Genomic DNA, 27,633 nt, shown 5'->3' on the forward strand with positions numbered 1-27,633 from the left:
TGGGAATGTGAGGGTCCGCCAGTCCCAAGGAAAAATTGATTGCCACATTCTACACCGAGCTACATTTTCCTTTTTCATCCAGGCTGGCCTATGATCTTAAAGCACGATGGGCAGGAGATATTGGCAACCTGGAGGATGAGGAGTGGAGTGAAGCACTTGCAAGATAGTGTTCCCCTAAGCTGTCAGACTGCCTAACACAACAGTATATTCTTGGTCGCTCCCATCTCACTCCCATTAGATCGGCTAGGTACAAAAGTGATCAGAACATCCTGTTTCCCATGTGCACTCATGAACAAGGAATATTTTACCACCTGTTCTGGAAATGCCCGAAGATACAAGGGTACTGGAAACAGGTCGTGCAATTCTTACATGAGGAGATGGGATCCCCCTGACACTCCTCCCTAAATCGTGTCTTTTAGGGATCTTCCCTGACACGGATATGGATAAATTCACTAAATTTTTCTCAATGAAACTCTGTACATAGCCAGAAAATGTATTGCTAGACATTAGATGCGTATTCTACCACCTGAGTTCAATACTTGGATAATAGAGATTAATAACACATTGCCATATAAGAGATTTGTGTTTATTTACATAGGGGCTGCCCAACTAAATTTAATAAGATATGGGATAGATGACTCCAGGACCATTTACCGAGCAACTGATAGATGTCGTAGGATTCTAATACTCTTGACCTCATGTACAACTACTAGCGCACTCGATAGCAATTGAACACATGTAACCCTGCTCCACTGATCAGAGGGTCAATTACAATCATTACTATAATTCATTTATTTTTTTATCCCTCTTTTGCCTCCTCACGTGGTGCCATGTCTTGTATAGTTGTGTATGTATTGGGGATGCAAGTGAATGTGCGTGTATGTATGTATGTATATGTATATATATATATATATATATATATACAGCCCTCAAATTTTTCACTCGCCTGCTCGCATTTTGCGAGTGAAAAATGATTGAATGCGAGCAAGGAGAGGAAGAAACAGAACACTGTCTGGACGTGCAGGGGTGGGCAGTGTCCATATCTGTGATGAGGGGGGGGGGGGGGGCGCACTGGGAGCTTCTGCCTTCACCTGCCTGACAGGAGTGAATGTCATTCTCCCTCCTGTTATTGCAGCAGCACAATGCATGATTTCTGGACTCCTCCGTTCCAGCCACTTATCTCTCCTGCAGCCATTAATCACTTCTCTCCTTCCAAGCTCCCCTCCCCTGTTGGTTTGTTCTACTTGGCCAGGTTACTTTCACTTTGTCTGTCTCCTCGCACTTGTCTTTATCTTCCCTGTACAATCGTAAGTCAGCAGCAATTCTTGTACTCCTCTGTTCACATTAACCCTTCATATACTTCTATCTTTCAGCTCTCCTCTCCATAAATCTGTACTGTATGTCCTGCAGCCTCTGGTCCCATCTCTGAGCATTCCAAGCAGCCATTTAGCTGACCCTGTCCTGTCCCAAAATACAGCCTTAGCACTTTCTCTACAGCCCTTCACTCTGCTCTTCATTAACATATATTATTACAACCCAGCCCCCCCTATTCACTCTCTTATCCCTAATAACTGGTGAACTGTGGTTTGGCCAGTGTAATTGTATGTGCGTTTTACCTGGATTTTAGGTGCATTTCTATTGAATTTCTATTACAAAGTGCGTTTTCAAGAAAGCGCTTTAAAGTCATGCATGCTGCATCTTTGATGCGGCTTCATAAAATGCACTTGATTAATAGATTAATAGAATTCAATAGAAATGCACCTAAAATCCAGGTAAAATGCACATACAATCACACTGTTGTTATTAATATTTATTTGTGCAACTTCTGCAGTCATGCAAAAACATTTAACAGTGTAATTTTATAAAATTATTTTTTGAGGGCGCATTTAGGGGCGGGGCAGGGTAGGGGTTAGGTGGGGCAAGTAGTGGCGAGTAACCCTTAAGGCCTGGCTAGTAGATCAGGACTTGAAATTTTGAGCCCTGTATATATATGTGTGTGTGTGTGCATATATGTAAGCGTGTCTGTATATGTGTGTACATGTGTCTGTATGTGTGTTTGTACGTGTGTGTATGTTTTAAAGTTTTTTAAAAACCTTTTTTAAAATTGTGCCGCACCAAAAGCACCCCATGTTTTCCAATGTGTGGGGTACCATTAAGAAATAATGGCACCCCTAAAGAGCAGAGCATTTGTCTGTGTGTCAGGAACGAGCGCGATTTTGCACGTGTTCCGCGACGCACAGTAACGTGAACCAAGCCTTGGACAGGGGTGCCTCAAGACTGAAAATACTTTTCAAGGCCGCCCTAAAAGAAAAAAGGTTGAGAAACTCTGCTTTAGGGCAAAATCGAGGGATGGGATCCTCATGTCCTATGTACTTCTAGAAAAGGATTTTACAGGTAAACCAAAAATCCCATTTTCTTTATTGGACACAGGGTATCTTCATATCTATTATGTTAGGGATGTCCCAAAGCACTTAATATGAGGGGAGAGCAACATAGTAACAAATCAACTTGGCCCCAAACAAAAGTTTGAACCTCACGCTCCTACAAGACTGGCCAATCAAAGGTCACATCCTCAGAAGCTCCAACAACCACTTGATGACACTTTTTTAAAAAAAAAATTTAAAAAGTATGAACCGAAGCCCGTGTAATTTTTGTGAGGTGAGTGTGAGTGTGTGTGTGTGTGTATATATATATATATATATATATATATATATTTATATACACACAGTACTTTTACTGCGGCAGGTCAGGTCTGTTACGCGTAACGACGTACCTGTACGTCGCTTCATGTCACAGATAATGGGGGCGCACATGCGTCGATTGGCTAGAGGGGGATGTCCGCCGGGCACCCGCGATCACTCCCCATGGAGACAGAATGGCGGTCTGCCGATGTAAACAAGGCAGACCACTGTTCTGTCAGTGATGAACGCAGGGATCCTGTGTTCCTTCACTTTAGGAACACAGGTCTCTGTGTTCATCCAGTGAGTACATCCCCCACAGAGTTAGAAAGCACCCCCTAGGACACAATAAACCCTTTGATCGCCCCTGGTGTTAATCCCCTTCCCTGCCAGTGTCATAAGTACAGTAACAGTGGATATTTTTAGCACTGATTACTGTAGTAATGTCACTGGTCCCCTCAAAAGTGTCAATTAAGTGTCCGATCTGTCTGCCGCAATCCCGCTAAAAATCGCTATTTGCTGCTATTATTAGTAAAAAAAAAAAAAATTAGTAAAAACGACATAAATCTATTCCCTAGTTTGCAGACACGATAACTTTTGCGCAAACCAATCAACAAACACTTATCGGGATTTTTTTTACCAAAAATATGTGGCAGAATACATATTGGCCTAAATTGATTAAAAAAAAAAAAGGATTTTGGACAAACTGTAAAATCCTTTTCTCTGAAGTCCATTGACAGACGCAGCTCCATATCTTCTTAGACCATTGGGTTATGCTTCTCCCATCAGGAACAGGACACTAGGCAGGAAAAAGCCTTACCACGCCTATGGGGCTGTCCCTGCAGGCATAACCCCACACACTCTGCTACAGCTTCCAGTTTCGTTGCAAGCAGTGTTTAGAAGACAAAATCCCCATTTCACTCATACGTAGAGGGCCGGGTGCTGCGTCTGTCAATGGACTTCAGAGAAAAGGATTTTACAGCAAGTACAAAAACCCAGTTTTCTCTATCGTTCATTGACAGACGCAGCTTCATATCTCTTTGACCATTGGGACGTCCCAAAGCAATATATGCATGAGGGGTGGGCAAAATAACACAAAGAAGAATGTAATTCCCCAAGGGCTAAAATTAGCCAACCAGGTAACATGGAGCTCAACCAGAAACAACTGGAGCCCACCTAGAAAAAAAACATACACCCCCAAAGAGAACAAACAAAAAAGGTTCTCTTTTAAACAGCAGCCTGCAAAACCTTGCGGCCAAAAGAGGCATCCGCAGATGCCAACACATCTACATTATAGAATTTTGTAAACGTATGCACAGACTACCATGATGCCCCCTTGCAAACTTGCATCACTGATGCCTGATGGTGAAAAGCCCAGGAGGCACTCAGCACCCTAGTAGAGGGAAAGAGGTAACCTGACCCTTCAATGAATAAACCTGAACAACCGTCTGCGTTATCCATCTGGATATGGTCGCAGCAGACGCAGCCGATCCTTACGAGGTCCCTTGGTAAGGACCACAAGAGCATCTGATTTTCTGAAAGACTCAGGGACTGCCAGGTAAACCCTGATCACTTGAACCACATCCAAAGAATGAAAGTCAATTTCCTTGGGATGCTTGGGCTTGGGACAGAGTGAAGGCAGCACAACGTCTTCATTCAAATGAAAATCAGAAACCACCCTAGGAAGAAAAGACTGATTAGGTCGGAAAACCACCTTATCTTTGTGGACCACCAAATAAGGGGAGCAAGCAGGACAACGTCGCTAATTAAGACACTCTGTGGGCAGAAGTGATAGCCATCAAAAAGGCAAACTTCGGAGACAAAGAAAGCAGAGAAATCTCCCTAATGTTCTCAAAAGGAGGCTTCTGAAGAACAGATAATACCAAACTCAGATCCCACAGAGGAAGCGGAGATCCTCTCAAGGGAGCCATATGGTGCACTCCCTGAATGAAAGTGCGAATCAAGGTGTGCTTAGCTAGCGGGCATTGGAAATAAATAGCCAAAGTTGACAATTGACCTTTGACAGTGCCCAAAGCCAACAGCTGTTCAACCCCTTTTTGTAGAAAGGCCAAGACCCTAGCTACTGAGAACAAGCGAGGGAGCACCTTCAGTGATTCACACCATGAAATGTACGATTTCCACGTACAATGACAGATCTTCCTGGAAGATGACTTCCTGGCCTTCAATAGTGTAGGAATCACAGATTCAGAAAGACCTTCATCTCTCAACACATGGCTTTCAACAGCCAAGCCGTTAAAGCCAGCGACTGTAAAGCAGGATGGAAGATCGGCCCTTGAGACAGCAGATCCTCCCTGAGAGGAAGTCTCCAAGGAGCATCGGTGACCAACCTTACTGGATCTGCGTACCAAGACCGGTGAGGCCAGTCTGGGGCCACCAGAATGACCGGAATCCCTTCCACCTTTATCCTGTGTAGAAGCCTCAGCAGGAGTTTCAGCGGAGGTAAGGCATAAATCAGCCGATACTGACCCCAAGAAGCCACTAGTGCGTCCGTGGTGTCGACCAGAGGATCCCGAGACCTGGCTACGAACCTCTGAACCTTCCTGTTGAGACGAGAAGCAAACAGATCAACCTTGGGTGTCCCCCACCGGAGACATAGGAGATGAAACCTCCGAGTGTAGGGACCATTCCCCTTTGATCCAACACCTGACGACTCAGGTAATCCGCTTGCCAGTTCTCCACACCTGGAATGTGTACAGCAGAGAGGGCTGGAGCAAACTTTTCAGCCCAAGCCAGAATCTCGGCCACCTCCCTGGCCACCAAGACACTCTTGGTGCCCCCCTGATGATTGATGTAAGCAACAGCCGTGGCGTTGTCCGATTGAATCCGAACCGGGCAATTTTGAAGACGAGTCGACCATTGGCTCAGACAAAGCTTTATTACTCTGAGCTCCAAAACAATGATCGGTAGTTTTGAGTCTTCCACTGTCTAGGTACCCTGGGCACAGATCTTTCCCAGCACCCCACCCCAGCCCGACAGGCTGGCGTCCGTGGTCACCACCGTCCAAAACAATGGCAGAAAGACTTGCCCTGGCTTAGTGCTGGCAAACTGAAGCCACCGCAACAGAGCAGACTCAAACAAAACAAATTGTCCAAGGACTTCAGGTCCTTGTTCCATTTGACAAGAATCTCCCTCTGTAAAGGTCTTGTGTGAAACTGAGCAAATGGAACTGCCTCGAAGGTTGATCCCCTCTGACCCAAGGTCCACATGCAAATCTGAGAGGACAGATTGTTTGCCAACAGCGACCAAATCGCCCCCTGAAACTTCTGCAGCTTGTTCAGGGGAAGAAAGACGCTTGCCAAGGCGGAATCCAGAGTCAGGCCCATTTAATCCAGTCTCAATGAAGGTATCAGGGCGGATTTCTTGAAATTGATATTCCACCTGAACTCTTGCAGGGTTCTGACAGTGATCGACAGATTGCCCAACAGGGCTGAATGAGAGTCTGCTCTCAATAGAAGATCGTCCAGATACCCCAGTACCACAATCCCCTGTTGGCGCAGCAATGCCAACACCGGGGCCAGTACCTTGGTAAAAATCCTGGGACCGGAAGTGAGACCAAAGGGTAACGCCAAGAATTGATAATGCTCCTCTGCTATGGCAAAGCGAAGAAACTGCTGATGCCCAGCGTAAATAGAGATGTGTAGATATGCGTCCTTGACATCAATGGAGGCCCATCTGAAACTTCTGTACCCGCACAAAGCGGTTCAGAGCCTTGGGATTGGATGCATCTTTTCTGGGCACAGTAAACAGGTTTAAATAAAACCCTTGAAAGCATTCCTGAGAGGGACAGGCACAATCATCCTTTGTGCAAGCAGATCTTGTACCGCCCCTCGTAAATCCCTTAACCGGACTGGAGACAGATGCAGATTTGATGGGAAGAACCTGTCCGACAGTCGAGACCGGAATTCAATCTTGTACCCTGATAGGATCAGTTTGTGAACCCATTTGTCCTGAATCAGGGAAGTCCATGGTTCCGGAAATAAGCGAAGATGTTCCCCCACCCCAGAAGCGGGGGAGGGTGCCCCTTCATGCAAATGATTAGTCTGCAGAACCGGACTGGCCGGTCTTTGGTTTACCTGACCATGGATTCTTGGAACCCCCAGAAGACATGAACGGTTTTCCTTTTTCTTGTGACCCGGAGGTACGAAAAAGCCGCCTATGAGCAGTAAAGGAAGGCCCCCGCCTTCGTGGCGCCTTGCCCTTAGGGGATTGAGGGAGAAGAGTACTCTTCCTACCCATAAGCCCTATGAGAAGATCCAAACAACCTCCCTCCCGTAACGGGAAAATCAGTCAAGGCCTTCTTGGAAGCCTGGTCTACCGACCAGCTTTTTAACCACACCATGCGTCTAATTGCAATCCCCACTGCAAACACCCTGGCCAGATCACACATGAAAACAAGGGCTTGAGCCATCTGATCCAGGAGCTCAATCAGCGCCGGGGGAATCTGTTCAGATTCTTAGTTCCCCTGAAGTAACTTCACCCACTCAGTGACCGGTCTGTGACACCAGAGCGTTCACAAAGATTGGTTTTAGTATGGAACCCACCATCACGTGTAGATGGCGGGACAGAGACTCCACCCGTCTATCCACAGGGTCTGTAAAGGTAGACTTATTCAATCTGGAAACTGGGTGATTTCCTTTGGTGGCACGGTGCATCGAAACCGCCTCCGCAAAGGGATAATGGCGTTTAAAGCACTTGGGCACTACTAGTATGTGCTTGATGCGCCGCCATTGTTAATTTACAATATCATCAAAAAGCTCCGGACAAGGAAACACCTTGCCTGACTTCTGGGCTTTGCGGGAGCCAAAAGACACCTTCGTACCTGACGCTGTAGATTCATCTGCCATTTTTAAAGTTTCCCACATGGAAACTATGAGCGCTTCCACCAATGCGTGTTCCTGTGCGGCGGATGAAGAGGACAGGTGGTCTTCACCATCAGAATGCGAGGACACTGATCGATCAGGTTGGGGAGCATCTGTGACGGCCATATCTGCCTCAGAATCTGAGGATACCACCGATGGAGGTGAAGGCAGCGGACGTTTGCAGCTATCAATACTTTTGCACACAAAATCTACCTTTGACACCAGGCTTTGCAGGACTGCTGTAAAAGCAGACAGAGACTGCAACCCAGAGGGTCCCACAGCCACACTGAGGGGGTCTGTAGGTGAAACATTGTCCTGGGACTCCATTTTTCACTGATTAAAAATAATGCAGTGTCACTTAAAAAAGATCACAAAACGCGACCCCACTGCCGCACTAGCGGTATCACAAATCCCAATCCAGTACAATCTGAAAGAGTGAGTAAGGAAAACCTACAGGGGACCCCAAAAACATTACCTAAACACTCAGGAGGCTTACTGGAATGTTCTGTGAAACAGAAAGTAAAAACGTTCTGACACAGGAAAAAGAAACAGAAAAAAAATGTCTGGGTCATTGCTAGATCAAAAGTGCCATGCCTGCTGCCTGTCCAGCGATCTGGACTACAAGAAAATGGGCGCACAATGCATTTCTATGGGGAACTAACAGAAAATGGCTGCCTAAACATTGTCAATGGAAAATAATGAGCACGAATCTACAGCAAAATGGCGGCCCACACAGCGCGCCATGCGGTCTCCAGGACCCCCAGGGGTCCCAAACAAGTGGCATCGGAAGGTCCTTAACAAAAGACCCCACCAGGACAGTCCCGACTCAGGGCGTTCCAGGTTGCCACGTCCCAGCGAGACGGTCCACTCGCAGGCTCGTACCCATCCAGACGTGGCCTGACGTGGCGTGGACTAGTGCTGGACTATAACCTGCTCACGCTCGCTGGCCAGGCTGGAAGAACATAAGGATCTTGATTATCCAGTCCGAAACCTCAGTTGGCTGTTGCTTGTAGTTCTCCAGGAACTCTAACTAGTAAATAAAAATTACATATAACAAACATTTCCCTTTTATATAGCTAAGACCGAAGTCCCAGCAGGGAACTAGGTCCTACTCCTAAACTAGGCAGAAACAAACTGGAAGCTGTAGCAGAGTGTGTGGGGTTATGCCTTCAGGAACAGTCCATAGGCGTGGTAAAGCTTTTTCCTGCCTAATGTCCTATTCCTGATGGGAGGAGCATAACCCAATGGTCTAAGAAGATATGGAGCTGCGTCTGTCAATGGACGATAGAGAAAAAGATTTTAAAAAAATGTTTTTATTGGGAATGTTTTAGAACAGAAAATAAAAAAAAATGGATTTTTGGCTTACCGTAAAATCCTTTTCTCTTAAGTTCATTAACAGACGCAGTTCCTGATATCAGTAGGTTTATACTGCCCCCTACAGGGGTAGGACCCTAGACAGAAAAAAAAAGTCCTGGCTATGCCTATGGGCAGTCCCAGAGGGTACACCCTCTCTCTTCCTGCATAGGATGTCAGTTTTTATTCTGTCTAGTCAGGAGTAAGCACCTAGTTCCCTACTGGGATCTCTGGTCCTGGCAACGTTTTTCCTAGTTAATTTTTTTTTTAGTTAGCTTTTCTCCGTATTTTTTTCCTGTGAGATCTACAAGCAACTATGCCGGATCTGGGCAACGGGCTGGATGTATAGATTTAGTGGTTACCCCAGCCAGCCCACAAGCATGCGCAGGTCTTAGCTCCACGCTGGGTCAGCCGCGACATCGTCCCACTGGACGGGACTGGCCCTGCGAGTTAAACATCTCGCCAGGTCCTATTTGGCCGACAGCCCCCCCACTTCGGCAGAGAGGGGTCCTGTCAGGAGATGGCGCCCGCCTGTGTTCCTGGTATGGGGAGTGCATTTTCCCCCCTCTTTCCCTGGTGGATTTTGGGGTGGACGCGGGCCCCTCCCCGGGACGGTCGGACCCTCACAATCCCGGGTTCCCCTCTGTCCTGTCACGTGCCCCCTCTGTTACCTGCCCCCCCCACCCCGGGGGCTGTTGGGCCTACTCCCTGGGGCTGAGAACGCATTTCATGGTCGAATGGGGGAGTCGGGAGGTGCGGCGGACGAACGATTGTGCGGGGTCTCGATCTGTACCCCCAGGGCCCAACTGTTGATCAATCCCGCTGTTTTTCTTTTACTTCTTTTCTTTTACTATTTTTCTTTTTTCAGAATTGTCGCATTTTGTTTCAGTTTATAGAGCAAAAAATAAAAACCGCAGAGGTGATCAAATAGCACCAAAAGAAAGCTCTATTTGTGGGGAAAAAAAGGACATCAATTTTATTTGGGTACAATATCGCACGATCGTGCAATTGTCAGGTAAATAAACAGTACCGTATCGCAAAAAATGGCCTGGTCATTAAGGGGGCAAAACCTTTCCGGTCCTTAAGTAGTTAAAGAGGAACTGCAGTCTGCTCACATAATTTGTAATAAAAACATCTTTGCCATTCTGAAGCTTCCCTCCAACCAATTTACATATTGTTTTATATATACTGTGATTCTGTACTTGCCAAATATGCTGCAGAAATCTACCTCCACTAAGTCTGGCTGCAGCCATTTTAACTGTGGGCAGCTGAAGCTTCTGCCTGTTCACTTCCTGGATTTACACAGACACAAACATATACAGTATCTCACAAAAGTGAATACACCCCTCACATTTTTGCAACTATTTTAATATATCTTTTCATGTGACAACACTGAAGAAATTACACTCTGCTACAAAGTAAAGTAGTGAGTATACAGCTTGTATAACAGTCTAAATTAGCTGTCCCATCAATTTAACTCAACACAGCCGTTAAAGTGTAAACCGCGGGCAATAAAAGTGAGTACACCCCTAAGTGAAAATGTCCAAATTGGGCCCAATCAGCTATTTTCCCTCCCCAGTGTCATGTGACTCAGTGTTACAAGGTCTCAGGTGTGAATGGGAAGCAGGCGTGTTAAATTTGGTATTATCACTCTCTAATACTGGTCACTGGAAGTTCAACATGGCACCTCAGGGCAAAGAACTCTCAGAGGATCTACATAAAGATTGCCTCGGCTATAAGAAGATTGCCAAGACCCTGAAACTGAGCTGCAGCACGGTGGCCAAGACCATACAGCGGTTTAACAGGACAGGTTCCACTCAGAACAGGCCTAGCCATGGTCGACCAAAGAAGTTGAGTACACATGCTCAGCGTCATATCCAGAGGTTGTCTTTGGGAAATAGACGTATGAGTGCTGCAGAGCTTGAAGGGGTGGGGGGGGGTCAGCCTGTCAGTGCTCAAATCATACGCCACACACTGCATCAAATTGGTCTGCATGGCTCTTGTCCCAGCAGGAAGCCTCTTCTAAGGATGATGCACAAGAAAGCCTGCAAACAGTTTGCTGAAGACAAGCAGACTAAGGACATGGATTACTGGAACCATGTCCTATGGGTCTGATGAGACCAAGATAATTATTGGGTTCAGATAGTGTCAAGTGTGTGTGGCAGCAACCGAGTGAGGAGTACAAAGACAAATGTGTCTTGCCTAAAGGCAAGCATGGTGGTGGGAGTGTCATTGTCTAGGACTGCATGAGTGCTGCTGGCACTGAGGAGCTACAGTACATTGAGGGAACCATGAATGCCAACATGTACTGTGACATACTAAAGCAGAGCACAATCCCCTCCCTTCGGAGACTGGGCCGCAGGGTAGTAATCCAACATAATAACGACCCCAAACACACCTCCAAGACGACCACTGCCTTGCTAAAGAAGCTGAGGGTAAAGGTGATGGACTGGCAAAGCATGTCTCCAGACCCAAACCTATTGAGCATCTGTGGGGCATCCTCAAAACGGAAGGTGGAGGAGCGCAAGGTCTCTAACATTCACCAGCTCCGTGATGTCGTCATGGAGGAGTGGAAGAGGACTCCAGTGGCAACCTGTGAAGCTCTGGTGAACTCCATGCCCAAGAGGGTTAACGCAGTACTGGGAAATATTGGAGGGCACACAAATTACTGACACTTTGGGCCCAATTTGGACATGTTCATTTAGGGGTGTTCTCCCTTTTGTTGCCAGCAGCTTAGACATTAATGGCTGTGTTGAGTGATTTTGAGGGAACAGCAAATGTACATTGTTATAAGAGCTGTACACTCACTACTTTACAGTGTAGCAAAGTGTAATTTCTTCTGTGTTGTCACATGAAAAGATATAATAAAATATCTACAAAAATGTGAGGGGTGTACTCACTTTTGTGAGATAATAAATATGAATATATATACACACACACACACACAAACACACATACAGCTCAAAAAAAGTAAAGAAAGACTTTTTAGTGAGCGGAGGATCAAGTCAATTAAACTCCTGGAATATTGATGTGGTCAGTTAAGTAGCAGAGGGGGTTGTTAATCAGTTTCAGCTGCTTTGGTGTTAATGAAATGAAAAACAGGAACATTTAGATCTTTGGAGATGGACTTGTAAGCTTGAGATTGTCCATGCTTTTACACAATTTTTGTTCTCAAATCCTCAGACAATTTTTCTGCTTCTGCTCTTTCTCTTCTCCATGCTCCGTGTAGCACTCAAGACACACAACAGAAAGGTTGAGTAATTTTTTTTCCATTTTAACTGGTTTCTGAAAAGGAAAATCACGGTAAGTATTGGTAACATACCCATGCCATCATGACCTTGGGAATAAACTAGACCAGTATCGGGGGGAGACCCAAACGCCAGGTGCTGCTTAAGTAGGTGTATTAACAAGTAGACAAAGTAGGGGACAGTAGGGAAGATCCCATCTCTATGGATTGGGACAATATCACGTCAAGCTTGTAATGCCTAATAAAAGTATTTGGCAACTTGCTGCTCTACAGACTACGTCTGCTGATACCTTAACCAGGCTGCCCAGGAAGAAGAAACTGCCCTGGCAGAGTGTGCCCCGACATCCTGAGGGGAGGGGGGGGGGCCTTCTAGCGAGTAAGCTATCTGGAATGCCTTTACAACCGATGTTGAGAAGACCCTCGGGGGGAGGGGGGCTTGCATGGCCATCCTAGGACCTGCTGAACACACAAAAAGAGCTTCAGACTTGCGAAATGGCTCTGTTCTCTCTAGATAGGTTTGCAGAAGCAACTTCAGATCCAATTTGCATAATTCTGCATCTTGAACACCCAGTTCTGAAGGTGGAAAGGCTGGGAGGACTGAATGCCAGTTAAAGTGGAACTCTGAGGATACTTTAAGTAGGGAATTCGGAGAAGGGCGTAACGCCACTCCATCCGGTAAAAGGTGCAATGTGGCTCCTTACAAAGGAAAAACAATCTTCAGGCTAAGATGATATAATGGACTTGCCGTATCCAGAAAAATAGGCGATCTTAATAGTCCCCTCAGGACTAATGATAAGTCCCATTTTGGAAAACTCGGATGAATTGGGGGCCAAATCCTAATTCCATTCTGAAGAAGTAAATCTCGGCCCTGAGGTAACCTAATTGGTGGGCAAATTGCCAGGTGACAAAGGAGAGGAAATCACGACCTCCTTGGCCAGAATGGAGCAATCATTATTGCCAGGACCTTCTCTCCCACAATCTTCATTAACGATCTACTTTGTCCTCGGGAAGAAATATTCTGTATTGGAGCGTGTCGAAAAGCATGCCCAAATACAAGAGGGATTGGCATGGATCTAGCTGGCTTTTCTCCAGATTTACCATCCATCCAAACGTCGCCAAGGTATGCAGGACCTGCCCTTTGTGCTGCAACAAAAGATCCCTGGACCGAGCGAGAACCAGAACATAGTCACAACAGAAGTAGTAAAATATCCGTATACCCTTTTTCCGCAGGTACCGTCGAGAAGGTGCTCGGAGCTGAACTGAGGCTATAGGGAAGACACTTGAACTGGTAATGGCTGCCTGCAAAGAAAAATCTCAGAAAACGTTGATGAGCCTCGTTTACTGTCACATGAAAATAAGCATTTTCGAGGTCGATGGAAATCATCCAATAGTTTCAACGGATCACCATCGTGATGGTCTTGAGTAATTCCATCCGAAAGTGCTGCGGTTTTTTTTTTTTAGATCCAAGACTGGGCGCCACTTGCCTGATACTTTCTGAGGGAGAGAGAGAGACAGACAGACACAAACAGAAAACCCAGGATGGCTGCCATCATCACGCCTTACAGCATTTTATGCCTGCACCATCTCTAATAAAGAAAGCATACTTTCTTATGTGAAGTTTTATCAAATTAATCCCAAAACACCACATTTTCTTAAATGGTATAGCTAGTAGTAGTTTGTCACATTCAACAGGAATTGTTCTGTAATGTCAAGAGAGTTTTGCAGCTTTTCCAAGCCTCCTCAATATTACAGAGAATGTTCAGTTGAATGACTAGCTACTAGCTATACTCGGACTTGGACACATGAAAATCTTCACAGAAAATGTCTTACATGTGGCGGTGAAGTATTTCCCTTCTGAAACATCTTTTCTCTCTGCTCATCATATGGAAGGTTTAAGAAGAGCACTGGAGGCAAGTGCAGGGGGTGGTCAGCTGAAAGCCCATCTGTAGGAAACAACTTTGAAATTACCTATATGTGTCAAATTATTTATGACAGACATTGCATGACAAATTTGCACAAAATTATTCATTTTCCTATATCGTGTTTACAACTGAACTCCAGGTAAACCACTAAATACACAGACAAAATACATATATGGGAGCTGTTTTACTTGCCTAAGGTTATGTCACCCACATGGCATTGTCCTGCCTGGTGGGGCGAGAAAAATTGATTTTTGTAAAATCTTACCGTAAAATCCTTTTCTCTTAAGCTCATTGACAGACGTAGTCCTCGTTGATTACTAACAACTCGGGTTATACTGCCCTCTACAGGAGTAGGACTAGACAGGAAAGAAAACATTCTGGCCACACCTTAGGGGCAGTCCCAGAGGGTATATCCTCTCTCTCTCTGCTACAGCAAATCAGTTATGTCACAAAGCAGTGTTTAGAGAATTTAACCCAACCCAACTCAAAAACAGAGGGGCGGGTACTACGTCTGTCAATGAGCTTAAGAGAAAAGGATTTTACGGTAAGATTTTACAAAAATCCATTTTTCTCTGTCGCTCATTGACAGACGTAGTCCTCGTTGATTACTAACAACTCGGGACGTCCCAAAGCAGTACCACAAATGAGGGGTGGGAAAATGAAAATGAAAATCCAATCTAGAAGGCCCAACCGATGCCAACTAGAAGTTTTAAAGGCTCATCAATCACACGATGAGACTCAACAGAAATTCCAACGGAAAAAAACCCTCGAGGTAGACCACCGGTCTCCTCAAATTGCGGCCTGCAAAACCTTGCGGCCAAATGAGGCATCCGCCGATGCCATCACATCAATTTTATAAAATTTTGTAAAGGTATGTACCGACGACCAGGTGGCCGCCTTACACACCTGGACCACTGACGCCTGATGGCGGTAGGCCCAGGAAGTACTGAGCGCTCGAGTGGAGTGCGCCTTAACAGGGAACGGAGGATTCCGACCCTTAATAGAATAAGCCTGTACCACCGTCTGTCTAATCCATTTGGAGATAGTCGCGGCAGATGCAGGCAACCCCTTTCTGGGGCCATCCGTTATCACAAAAAGTGAATCAGTTTTACGGAACGATTCCGTAGCCTTCAGGTATACCCTGATTGCCCGAACCACTTCCAAGGAATGCAACGCATGTTCCCGATGATGATTGGGCTGAGGACACAAGGAAGGTAGCACAATATCTTCATTCAGATGAAAGTCTGAAACCACCTTTGGAAGAAGGGATGGCTTTGGATGAAGAACTACCTTATCCCTATGAACCACTAAATATGGGGACTGGCATGATAATGCAGCCAGTTCTGACACCCTGCGTGCAGAAGTGATAGCCACCAAGAAGGCCACCTTCTGGGATAAAGTAAGCAAGGGAATCTCCCTGATGTTTTCAAAGGGAAGTTTCTGCAGAACCGACAAAACCAAATTAAGATCCCAGGGCGGTAAGGGCGCGTGGACTGGTGGAGCCAGGTGCCGCACCCCCTGAATGAAATTCCGCACCAAGGAATGAGTCGCCAAGGGCTTCTGAAAGAAGATTGCTAATGCTGAAACCTGACCCTTGATGGTGCTCAAGGATAGTTTCTGCTCAACCCCCTTTTGCAGAAAAGCCAAGATCCGGGTCACCGAATAGGTACGTGGAGGAAATCCCAAAGATTCACACCACGCGATATAAGTCTTCCATGTGCGATAATAGACCTTGCTGGAAGTCGCTTTCCTTGCCTTAATTAGAGTAGGAATAACTGAAGCTGACAACCCTCTGTCCTTCAGTACCTGGGTCTCAATGGCCAGGCCATTAAAACCAGCGACTGTAAAGCACAATGGAAGATCGGTCCTTGAGACCGCAGACCCTCCCTGAGAGGAAGTCTCCAAGGAGCGTTCGCAACTAGCATGTCCAAGTCAGCCTGACCAGCTTGACGAGGCTAGCCTAGAATTTCCAGGATAACTGGAGTTCCCTCCATCTCCATCCTGCGGAGAAATCTCAGCAGCAATCTGAGGGGAGGGAATACCTCTAATAGCTGACACTGCCTTAACAGGCCGTTCAGCGCGTCTGCTGCGTCCGCTGGAGGATCGTGGGCACGCGTTACCAATCTCCGCGCCTCCGGGATGCTCTGAAGAAGACACAGATGGTGAAATCCTTGGTGATCGACTTAAGTCATCACCCTGATATTGTCTGACTGGATCCGAACCAGGCTGCCCTAGAGCTACCTGGCCCAGGCAATCCGACAAAGTCTGATCGTTCTCTGTTCCCACACATTTATCAGACACCTGATTCCTATCAGGAGTGATGATTTCTCCTGGTTGAACATTAGAGACCGAAGTCACCCGGCTAGAGGCTCCTTGGTCTGTCTGCTCAACCGGATCCGATTCCTGTGGGGAACTGAGACAAATCTTTGGAAAAGGTAAAGAAAATGATCTGTTCAGGGAACGGTAACTACCGCTCCCTGTAGAACTTAAATGTTGGAAGGGAAGAATCGCACCGGTAGCAGCGAGCGATGCTCGATCTAGTGCTCTGAATACCGGTGAAGACGTCCCCCCACCCTCAAGCCGGGTGGGGGCGCACCTTCAGGCTGTGTAAGCCTTAGCTTCAGGTTTGGCGGTTTTTTGTTTGTCCGACCAGCGCTTCTTGAACCCTCCTAGAGGGGTTTTGCCTTTCCCGCTCGCTCCAGCAGAGCGAACGAACCCTTTATGAGCGGCAAAGAAAGGTCCACGCTTGTTACGAGGTCCTTTAGCTTTAGCAGCCTGTGGCAAAAAAGTGCTTTTGCCCCCAGTGACATCCTTAATGATCTCATCTAGGGTGGCCCCAAATAGGCGATTCCCCTGAAAGGGGAGATTCGCCAAGGTCTTTTTGGAACCTAGGTCCGCTGACCAGCATTTTAACCACAGCACACATCTGAGGATTACCGCTGACATAGATGCATGCCCTAATAGTGGGGTGGCATCCAAGGCTGCGTCACAGACAAACTGTAGTCCTTGTATAATCTGTTCCATCAAATCAGATGTTGCCTGGGGGATACCTTTCCCCTTCAGGTCCTGGCGCACCAATCTCGCCCATTCCGTTAATGTCTGAGAAACTAGACCAATGACAATTACTGGTCTAAAGGCTGACCCTATCAGGGAAAAGATAGTGCGGGACTCCGCTTCTATCTTCCGATCCACCGAATCCTTAAAGGACGAAGCGTCCTCCACCGGAATAACCGTGGCTTTATTCAGTCTGGAAATAGGTGGATCCACCACTGGTGGTACCGTCCATTTCTTAATGAGGGATTCCTCAAACGGATAGCGTCTAGCAATGTGCTTGGAAATAGTAAAGATACGCTTTGAATGATCCCATTCCTCTTTAATCTTATTACCAAAACATTTGGGTAAAGGAAAAACCTTCACCGTCTTGGTAGGTTTGCTAGTACCAAAGGGAATTTCCATTTCAGTTGCCTCTGCCGGTAAAACCTCAAGTCTTAAGGTTTCCCGACCCGCCACAACTAGTGCATCCACCAATGCTTCTTCTTGTGCTATGGCGGAAGCAAGAACGTCCTCCTCACTGTCTGAGGGAACTTTACCTGAGACAACAGCCCCTGCAGAGGGACCTGCAGCTGCAATGACCATCTCAGAATCTGAAGTATCAGATGATATAGGGGTAGGCGGGGGTCGCTTTCTTGACCCCCGTTCCTGACAGGCCGTCTCTACCCGAGCCACCAAAGACTCCAAAACTGCTGTAAATGCATCCATACTCTGTGCACTGGCGGGTCCCGCGGCCACCTCGAGGGAAACAGGTGGGGGTACCTGTGTGGCAGGGTCCATGATAATTCCAGACACTACCCGGAAAAATATCAACTGCCAAAAAAAAATAAAACCCTTTTTTTTTTTTCCAGACCCCCAGCGCCACAATGCCCCTCAGTGTTACCTGCTTAGGGACCCCTGCAGAGCGAGAGAGAGAGATAGACCCCAAGGCTCACCACTTGATGCTCAGAGTTTCAAATGCAACTTGTTTCAGCACTGTCTATAACAGACAGGAAGTCTTTAGCTGGCTTCCCGGGTAAAAAAGGAGGCGGCTCCGCCCCTTTGCACGCCTTCCGGTGCCTCCCCTAGCTCCACGAGGTGTTTTGGTCACCTCAAACATGGCCGCCCCCATGCTGGAGACACGAGGTTACGCCAATATGGCGGCCTCGTGCGATCTGCCAGACAATGGCGGCGGCCTGTACAGGATAACGGCGTGTCTGGCGGCCTGCGGGAGTATCTCGGCCCCACAAACCTTCACCCTAATGGTGATCAGCCTGGCCGGCGGTACCGGACCCTGGCGGGCCGCATGCGGTCCGTGGGCCGTCGGAAGGCAGCCTGCCCTTGCTGGAGGAATGCGATCTGGACTGCAGTTATACATGCATAGACATCGCCCTGTGAACACCTCTGACAGGTAGGATACCTTATACTATCACAGTAATATTCTAGTACTGCCACTGACTTCAGTCATCTTTACAGTTTTGAAATGACATTAGATTGTCAGCTCCCAAACCAAGCCTCCTGGTTTCTTGTTCACAAAAATCACACTCAAATAGGGGGATCTGTGACATGTTATAGGATAGAGGGGAGACCCATCCTTACCATTTCAGAGAGGGGCCCGCGTTCACCACAAACCCGTCAGGGGGAAAAGGGGGAACATACTACTCACCATACCGGAACCAGGCGGGCGCCAACTCCTGACAGTACCCCTCTCCACCGGGGTGGGAGGGCTGTCGACCAATACGGACGCCGTGACTCATGGTCATTGGCGTTTAAGCGAGACGTTTAACTCGCAGGGTCAGTCCCCGTCCAGTGGGACTATGTCGCGGCCTACCCAGCGCGGAGCTATGGCCTGCACGCGCTCGTAGGCTGAACTGGGGTGACCACTGGATCTCAACATCCAGCCCGTCGCCCATTTCAGCTTTCTTGCTTGAAGATCTCACAGGAACACTGGAGAAAAAAGCTGTCTAAAAAATCTTTCTAAGAAAAAAAATCCTGCCAGGACCGAAGATCCTAGCAAGGCATCTAGGTCCTTACTCCTAACTAGACAGAAAAAAAACTGATTTGCTGTAGCAGAGAGAGAGAGGATATACCCTCTGGGACTGCCCCTAAGGTGTGGCCAGAATGTTTTCTTTCCTGTCTAGTCCTACTCCTGTAGAGGGCAGCATAACCTGAGTTGTTAGTAATCAACGAGGACTACGTCTGTCAATGAGCGACAGAGAAACTTTATTTTTCCCTGCTATAGTTAAGGTTAACACTTACAGGTCTTGTCCTTCCCCCAGGCTGTGAGTGGCCAGTGAAAAGAGAAGCAGCAAATTGATGAGATCACCTCTTTGTCATTCTGCTCTTTCCACTTATCAACATGTTTCCTGTAAGCACATAGGCACTGCAGCACAACTGATTGGCTCCTTGTGGTGCTTAGCCCTATCCTGGTCTAAGCTCTGCTACATAGGGGATTGCAAGCAGCTAATATCAATTCAATTTCAGGTAAACAGCTTAACAAAATAGTAATTTTCACATCTTAAAGTACAGTAAAGGATACAGGAATTTATTCCTAAACCATGGGTTATAGGTCACTACCTTCAGGTAGTTGGACCTTTGCAAAATTTTTAATGGGACTGCACCCTCAGCGTATCCATATAACCACACTCACTCCATGAGGCTCCAGTTTGTTAGCAAACAGTAAGAAAAAGGAAAAATCGGAGGGACATGTGTCCTCTACAGTATTCCAATATTTGAAATTTACTAGTACCTCAAAATTCCTATTATCACAATCGTACAGTACAGGACACAGGAACTGATTCTTAGACCACATGGCATTTCCAAGCAAAAAGTCAAGGCCAAAACAGCAGCAACAGACCCATAGGAAAAAATAAGAAGGGTCACTGGACCTGAATAGATAATTGACAGCAGAAGCACCTTACAGCCGAAGCACGCATCAGCAGATGCCCAAACAGCAACCTGGAAAAAAAATGGTTTGAAAAATGTGAATAGACGTTCCGATGGTGGAGCCACAACCTGTGTAAAAAAAAAAAAAAAAAACAGATGTCTGATGCTGAAAAAGCCCAAGAGCCCCCAATTAGCGACGCACCAACATTTTGGGCACCTAAAATTATTGGCTGAAAATAGGGTTTTCGGCATTGTGCCGAAAGAAAAAGAGGTGCCAATAACGGCTGTCGAAAACGCCTGTGATTTTACTGTGTTTTTCATAGGTCATGTGACTCAAAAAATGCATCAAAAATGCAACATAGGTGCATTTTTAATGCATTTCAATGGGGAGGTGCATTTTTGGTATGGTTTTTTTTTTTTGATTGACCAAATATGCACCAAAAATGCAGCAAGCAAGTTTTTTAACACCACTTTAAATGGTGGCGAAATTGGCTGACAATACATTCATATTAATTTAAATTCATGATAATTAAAAAGTCCAATATAAAACATTTAAAACAATATATTTTTATTTTAAAAACCTTCAATTTCGGTTTTGGTCAAGTGCATCCTGAATTTTCGGTTTTGGCACTAGAATTTTCATTTTGGTGCACCACTACCCCCAACATTTTGAGCAGAAAGGGAGGGTTCAGATAGGGAAGGGGGAACTCGATCCCTGAAGGCAGAAGCTCTAGAAAAGGAAAAGGCAAAATAATAATTTAGCAAGATGGAAGCGGGGTGAAGAATCCTATAGAGGGGCCATCCTTCTGGAAAACGAGAGGGGTCAGTTCTCAAGAGAAGAAATAGAAAATATCCATAAATAACAGTCTGACCCCACCCATAAGGCAAACCAAAAACTGTTAGACACTCCTACAAGGCAGAAAATGGGGAGGAAGAATGATATTTCCACAGAAGGCAATAGGAATAGCACAGGGAAGTAAGGAGGACTGGATTCTAGAATACTTTGACCCTACGTAGCAAAAGAAAAAGGGAACTCCCAAGAAGAATATAGAGGGAGCCAAGGCAGAACTATGAATGCCAGTGCCAGGGGTAACAGAGAGAGAAGCTTCCATTTTTACAAAATTCCCTTTTAAGGGAATCAGCTACAAGAACACATACAGAGAGCTTTCTGCATGGGCAAGATCACTTGAAGAAGGCTCCAGAGGAACACAGAAGGTTGCAAGAGGTGACGAAAAAGAGCAACTTTTTGCAAAAAGAGTGCACAGGGAAGTAGAGAACCAAGGTGATAGAAAGAGGATCATACAAAGCTGAACCAATGCCTGCAGGGTACTAGGGGCTAGGTGTCCAAGTTGCAGGATGAGGAATGGAAGTAGGTTTTAATATGAAGTTCCCTGTCATTATACTAGTTGAGATCTACCTCACATGATAGATTCCAAAGTATGTGGAAAGCGATCAGCAGTCCCCAAGGAAAGAGAGTCACTTCACCTAGAGGTTAGAATGTGCCTAACTGATGGATATCAGTGAATTAGAGATGCTGAGAGATTTCTGGGCAAATGCCTGTAGAGAAGTCATACAACTGAAGAGTTTTGGTGGTGAAAAATCTTCAGGAGCCTCTGCTAAAATGTCAGCATCTCCCTAGCCTTCTGCAAATGTAGGTGGGTCAGGCTATTCGGATTCTAATGCATCTAGTCAGTGGAAAGTGAGGCAAAAGAGTGTTTTTGCCAGTTGGCACCTATGGTTTCCAGAAGTGGAGACAGCCTTTTTAATAGATCAAAGTAGCTGAGATTTCTGCTTTAGACTGACAAGCTGCCTGTTGCTAGCCTGTGAGGAAGAACGATTCAGGGTGGTTGGAGTGATATCTGTTAAGATCTTGCTCTGAGAGTGACCAAGAGAACAGCTATCAACTTCAGAGAAACTCAAGAGAAATTCTCGCTATTTGTACCATATGCTCCTGCTCCCAAGCACGTGTAATCATTGCCAAGTGAGGATCTTCCTCTGTGGGGTACAGACTGAAGAGTTCAAGTATGTAGATGTCCAATATGAAGGAATCACAATAACCCAAGAGCTAATTGAGTTCCTGTGGCTTGAATCTCTGATATATTAGGCAAACAATAATCGGTAGATAATGGTGGCTGGATGTGAGCAGTTAGGAGTCTTGTAAGCTTTGCGTCACTAGCGAGAGAGGAACTTCAGGTAATCCGTATGTAAAAGTACATGGATTTGGCATGCTGATACACGATCAGACACCTAGGCAGCATTAACAAAGCTCTAATTGAGCTATATGCTGCGGGTGACTGCATCAGTGTATCTTTTCTTATGGTGTGTGTGTGGCCGGCCATGTGTGTGTGAGTCATTGTTTTGTTTTTATGTTGTACATGTTCACTGTCACCGCAATTGATTCCATTTTATGTATTATCACTTTTGATTCTCCCCTCACATAGGGGTTGTTTTATACTCAATGTCTTTCAATAAAGTTTTTGCATTTTTGAAGTTAGCGTGTGTGAGCATCCCTTATTGCAGCCATTCCTAGGAGCTGATCTTCAGTTCCTTCCCCAAACCATTTTATCACATTTAGAAAAGACAAAAAAGAAAAAGAGGGGCGCACCGACCTAGTGCATTACCATAAAACCATTTATTAAAATATTAAAAGGTGTACAAAGTACTCACAAGACTGGTGTGATACAACACACATCAAAGTAGCATATACAGTCTCCAAGGTTTTCTTGTGAGTACTTTGTACACCTTTTAATATTTTAATAAATGGTTTTATGGTAATGCACTAGGTCGGTGCGCCCCTCTTTTTCTTTTTTGTCTTTTCTACCAGTGGTTCTGGATACCCTTGATCCTGAAGGGGGCAGCAAGACCAAACAGCTCTCTCTACATCTGAGTTGGTAGTGCACCTCTTTCTACTCCATCAGACAGCACTTGAGCGCAGGAGGTTTTGTTTTACATTTTATCACATTGCCTGGGTTGCGGTGGTTCCCTGCTTCAGAAGAAGACCATTAGGAATTCTTAATAGGTCTCTCGGATGGTTGGTGTCCGGTTGAACATATCTTCTGGACACATTGGTCTCTGACATAGGTGTTCTTGATATAATCCGTATGTAAAAGTACATGGATACCCCTGTCTTTTCTTGTCTATTCCACTGGCCCCATCCAGGGTTCAGGTGCCATAGGAATTTTTTCCCTGTACCTATGTACAGCTTTGGCTGCAGTTCCTTTCCTAATTACTATGACACTTAAGTATCTTGTCATACTATATTTAGACAAATATATCTGCTACAAGTAATTACTTTGGATGACCTATATGGATGGACACATTTATACTCTACATATGCTGCATCTACCCCCCATTTGTTCCTCCCTGGGTCTTTCCTGGTTCCACTACCACAGCTACCGGGCTGCCATCATATGGGAATGTTGCTATAGTATTCCAGATCAGGTGATTTGTAAGTATGGGGTCCTTTTATGGTGTCCCCTATGGTTTGAAAGATATTATTTACTAACATTATATATTCTAAAATTGATGTTTTATTTAATAGACATGTTTTATGTGAATCCACTCCTGAAAAAGTGGGAGGTAGCTCATGAAAAGCGTTTTTTTTTTTTTTAATAATCATGTATTGACATCTGAAACCCTCAAGCATGTATCATATATGGTAGCTATTACCAATCGGCTTAGCCTTTCTGTATATGCATTTGATGTATTAGAATGACATTTATATCTACCTCTTAATAAATTCAGCAATTACGTTTACTTCATATCCAGTGGCCATGTGTGTTACACCTCATTTCCCAGGGCTAATTTTTTGTCTGTATATGTAAAGGAATAAACCACCGGTTACCAGATCAGGAAATTGCTAGTGAGCCATAAGGCAATAAGTCTTAGGAAGGGAAATCTGGTGAAAAATAGAAAAATCCTTTCCAACAGGAGAGTGGGTCCATCACCAAGAGACATTAGCAAAAAACTGGAGCCTCAGAGTGGGAGGGGTTGTATGGATACACGGTGGAGGGTCTAAGCAAAACCTTTGCCAGTGTCTAATCACCTGAAGGTATGGCATTAAGCCCATGATATTAGAATCAATTATTGCATCCTGTACTGTACGATTAAGATATTATATTTAATGATGAATGAAGAATACAGAGCTGCAATACACGTTTCTTTACATTTGCCTGAAGTTCAACTTCCTTTAATATGATACATAATATGTATGCTTTTTTAATTTGTATCACAAGCCTATTAACTAAAAAATAACACAAATAAAATGTAGAAAAAAAAAGATGAGCTAAAACACACAATGGCACTGTGAATATATATAGGGTAAAGTAAAAGGTAAAAGATGGAGGGCCCGAGCAAAGAGACCTAGAGCAGTAATTCTCACTGGGTCACCACAGCTGACAGTGTTCACAGTATAAAGCTGACAGTGGATCAGAAGAAGAAAGCAGTTGCGCATGGAGAAGAAGGGCAGGAAAGGGGAGAAGAAGGGCAGGAAAAGGGAGAAGAAGGGCAGGAAAGGGGAGAAGAAGGGCAGGAGAGAGAATCTGCCCAGTGAGATGAGGAAAATATAGGGTTGGGGGATCAGGGGGAGGGTTGAGGGTAGAGAGACATGGAGTAGTGCGCCCTCAGTGCCTTGCATCTGTTGCTTGGTAAAGCCATAGAAACAACAAAGACCACCAGTGTAAGGGAGCACACTGACTACCAGGGTAAGGGGGGCACACTGAAATGAAGCTTAAAGCAAACCTACTTCTTTGTCCATTCAGCATATGCTCACCTTTACGTGTTGGCTCCTTTGCAACTCTGTTCAGTGGTGTCTGTTGGTATCCCATAGACATTAGATCATCCCCTGGTCCTGTGAAAAAAATAGATTTTTGACTTACTATTACTCTGAGGTTCATTGATAGACACCGCGCCTGATCTTCATAGCCATTGGGTTATACTGCCCCTTACAGGAGTAGGACACTAGGCAGAAAAGAGTCTGGCTAAGCCTATGGGCAGTCCCAGGGGGTATACTCCCTCTCCCAGCTATAGGTACTCAATTTTGTTACAAGCAGTGCCAGAAGAATTACAACTCCACAGAGGGGTGGGTGCTGTGTCCGTCAATGAACATCAGAGAAATGGATTTCACGGTAAGTCAAAAATCCATTTTTCTCTTTCGTTCATTGACGGACACAGCATCTGATCTTCATAACCATTGGGACTTCCCAAAGCAGTGTTAAACATGAGGAGTGGGAACAGCAAAAAAAAAAAAAAAAACTCCCCAGGCTAAACAGTAGCCAACCAGGCAACAGGAGCTCAACCAACACAACTGGAGCCCACCCGAAAAAAACAATACACCCTCAAAAGAGTCTTCTAAACAGCAGCCTGCAAAACCTAGCGGCCAAAGGAAGCATCCGCAGATGCCAACACATCCACTTTAAAGAACTTTGTGAAAAGTGTGCACCGACGACCAGGTGGCCACCTTGCAAACCTGCGTCACTTATGCCTAATGACGGAAGGCCCAGGAGGCACTAAGCGCCCAAGTAGAGTGCACCTTGACAGGGAAAGGAGGAACCTGATCCCTGATGGAATAGGCCTGAACTACCATCTGTCTGATCCATCTAGAAATGGTCAGAGAGGAAGCGGACAACCCTTTCCGAGGCCCATCCTCGGAAGTGAGCACAAACTGTGAGTCTGACATCCTAATAGACTCCGTTGCTGCCAGGTACACCCTAATTGCCCGGACCAGAGCCAAGGCATGCAAGGCAAGTTCCTGCGGATGTTTCAGCCTGGGACACAGGGGAGACAACACAATGTCTTAATTTAAATGGAAATCAGAGAAAATCTTTGGGAGGAACGACGGACAAGGGCAAAGAACCACCTTATTTATGTGAGTCACCAGTAAGGTGGACATAAGGATAATGCCGCCAATTCCGACCCTGTGTGCAGACGTGATAGCCACCAAAAATGCCACCTTCTGAGACAGCATAAACAATCGAATCTCCCGGAGATTCTCAAAAGGAGGCTTCTGGAGGCCCGAAAGCACCAAATTGAGGTCCCAAGGCGGCAACAGGGGTCGCTCTGGAGGAACCAAATGTCGGACACCCTGAACAAAGGCAGGCACCAGGGAGTGTGTGTCCAAAGGTTGTTGGAAGAAGACCACCAAAGCCGACACCTGGCCCATGATGGTACTTATGGGCCAATTTCTGTTCAACCCCCCCCCCCCCCCCCCGCTAAAGGAAGGTCAAAATCCGAGCCACCGAGAAGAGTCTCCTACCATGCAATGTACGTCTAACACGTACGATGGTAGATCTTCCTAGAATTAGATTTCCTAGCTTTTGACAGTGTTGGAATCTTCATAATAAACTCAAATAAACCTCTATCCATCAGCACCTGGCGTTCATCAGCCAGGCCGTCAAAGCCAGCGACTGTAAAGCAGGATGAAAGATTGGTCCTTGGGACAGCAGATCCCCCCTGAGAGGAAGCTTCCAAGGAACGTCGGTGACCAGCCGCACCAGATCAGCGTATCAAGCCTGGCGAGGAGAGTCCGGAGCCACTAAGATGACCAGAATCCCTTCTGCCTCGATCCTGCGTAGAAGTCTTGGCAGAAGCTTGAGAGGAGGGAAGGTGTAAATCAGACGATACTGACCCCAGGGGGCCACCAGCGCATCTGTGGCGTTTGCCAAAGGATCCTATGACCAAGCCACAAACCTCTGCACCTTTCTGTTGAGCAGAGATGCCAACAGATTCACCTCGGGGATGCCCCACCGGAGACACAACTGACGAAACACCTCCGGATGAAGGGACCACTTCCCTTGGTCCAATGCCTGCCAACTGAGGCAGTCCGCCTGCCAGTTTTCCACCCAGAGAATGTATTTGGCAGAAAGGGCTGGAAAGAAACGTTCTGCCCACCTTAGAATGCCAGCTACCTCCAGAGCTGCCAGGACAATTCTTGTGCCCCCTTGGTGAATGACATCAGCCACGGCCGTGGCATTGTCTGATTGAATGCGCAATGGACATCCCTGTCCATGATCCTTCTAATGTTCCAGGCACAGTCTGATCGCTCAGAGTTCCAATACATTGATTGGTAGTCTGGACTATTCCAGTGTCCAGATCCCCTGAGCAGCATTTTTGCAGAGGACACCTCCCCAGCCATACAGGCTGGCATCTGTGGAGACCACTGTCCAATACAAGAGGAGGAAGGATTTGCTTAGCCGAAGTGCCAGAGAATGAAGCCACCATATCAGGGACTCCTTCGTTCCCGGCTCAGCCGAATCCGATTTTCCAGAGACTGCAGAGTCTTGTCCCATTTGACCAGAAACTATCTTTGCAGGGACCTTGTATGGAAATGTGCAAACAGAACCACCTCAAAAGGTAGACACCATCAGGACCAGCACCTGCATGCAATTACGGAGGGATGACCATCTGCTGGACAGCATGAGATGAATTGCAGACTGCAATGTCTGGAATTTGTCCAGCGGAAGGAGCACTCTGGCTAAGGTTGAGTTCAGAGTCAGACCCAGATAGTCCAGCTTTGTGGCCGGAACCAGAGCAGACTTCTGAAAATTCAAAATCCAGCCGAACTCCCTCAGAAATCATATGGCGATTTCCAGGTTTTCCTTAAGAGCAGTAGGGGACTCCGCTCCTAGAAGGAGGTCGTC

General features: G+C 46.1%; 1 protein-coding gene across 1 annotated transcript in view; it reads right to left on the reverse strand.

Annotated features, from left to right (window-relative positions):
• Window positions 1-27,633, reverse strand: part of CPLANE1 (ciliogenesis and planar polarity effector complex subunit 1) — a 383,258-nt gene that overhangs the window by 116,429 nt on the left and 239,196 nt on the right. The window contains exons 40-41 of the mRNA XM_082255738.1: window positions 24,768-24,845; window positions 13,989-14,101 (exon numbers count right to left, since the gene is read on the reverse strand). Coding sequence (XP_082111864.1) covers window positions 13,989-14,101; window positions 24,768-24,845 — 191 coding nt within the window. The remainder of the gene's footprint in view (window positions 1-13,988; window positions 14,102-24,767; window positions 24,846-27,633) is intronic.

This window comes from Pelophylax lessonae, assembly GCF_965119305.1.
Source record: "Pelophylax lessonae genome assembly, chromosome: 1".
Classification (NCBI taxonomy): Eukaryota; Metazoa; Chordata; class Amphibia; order Anura; family Ranidae; genus Pelophylax; species Pelophylax lessonae.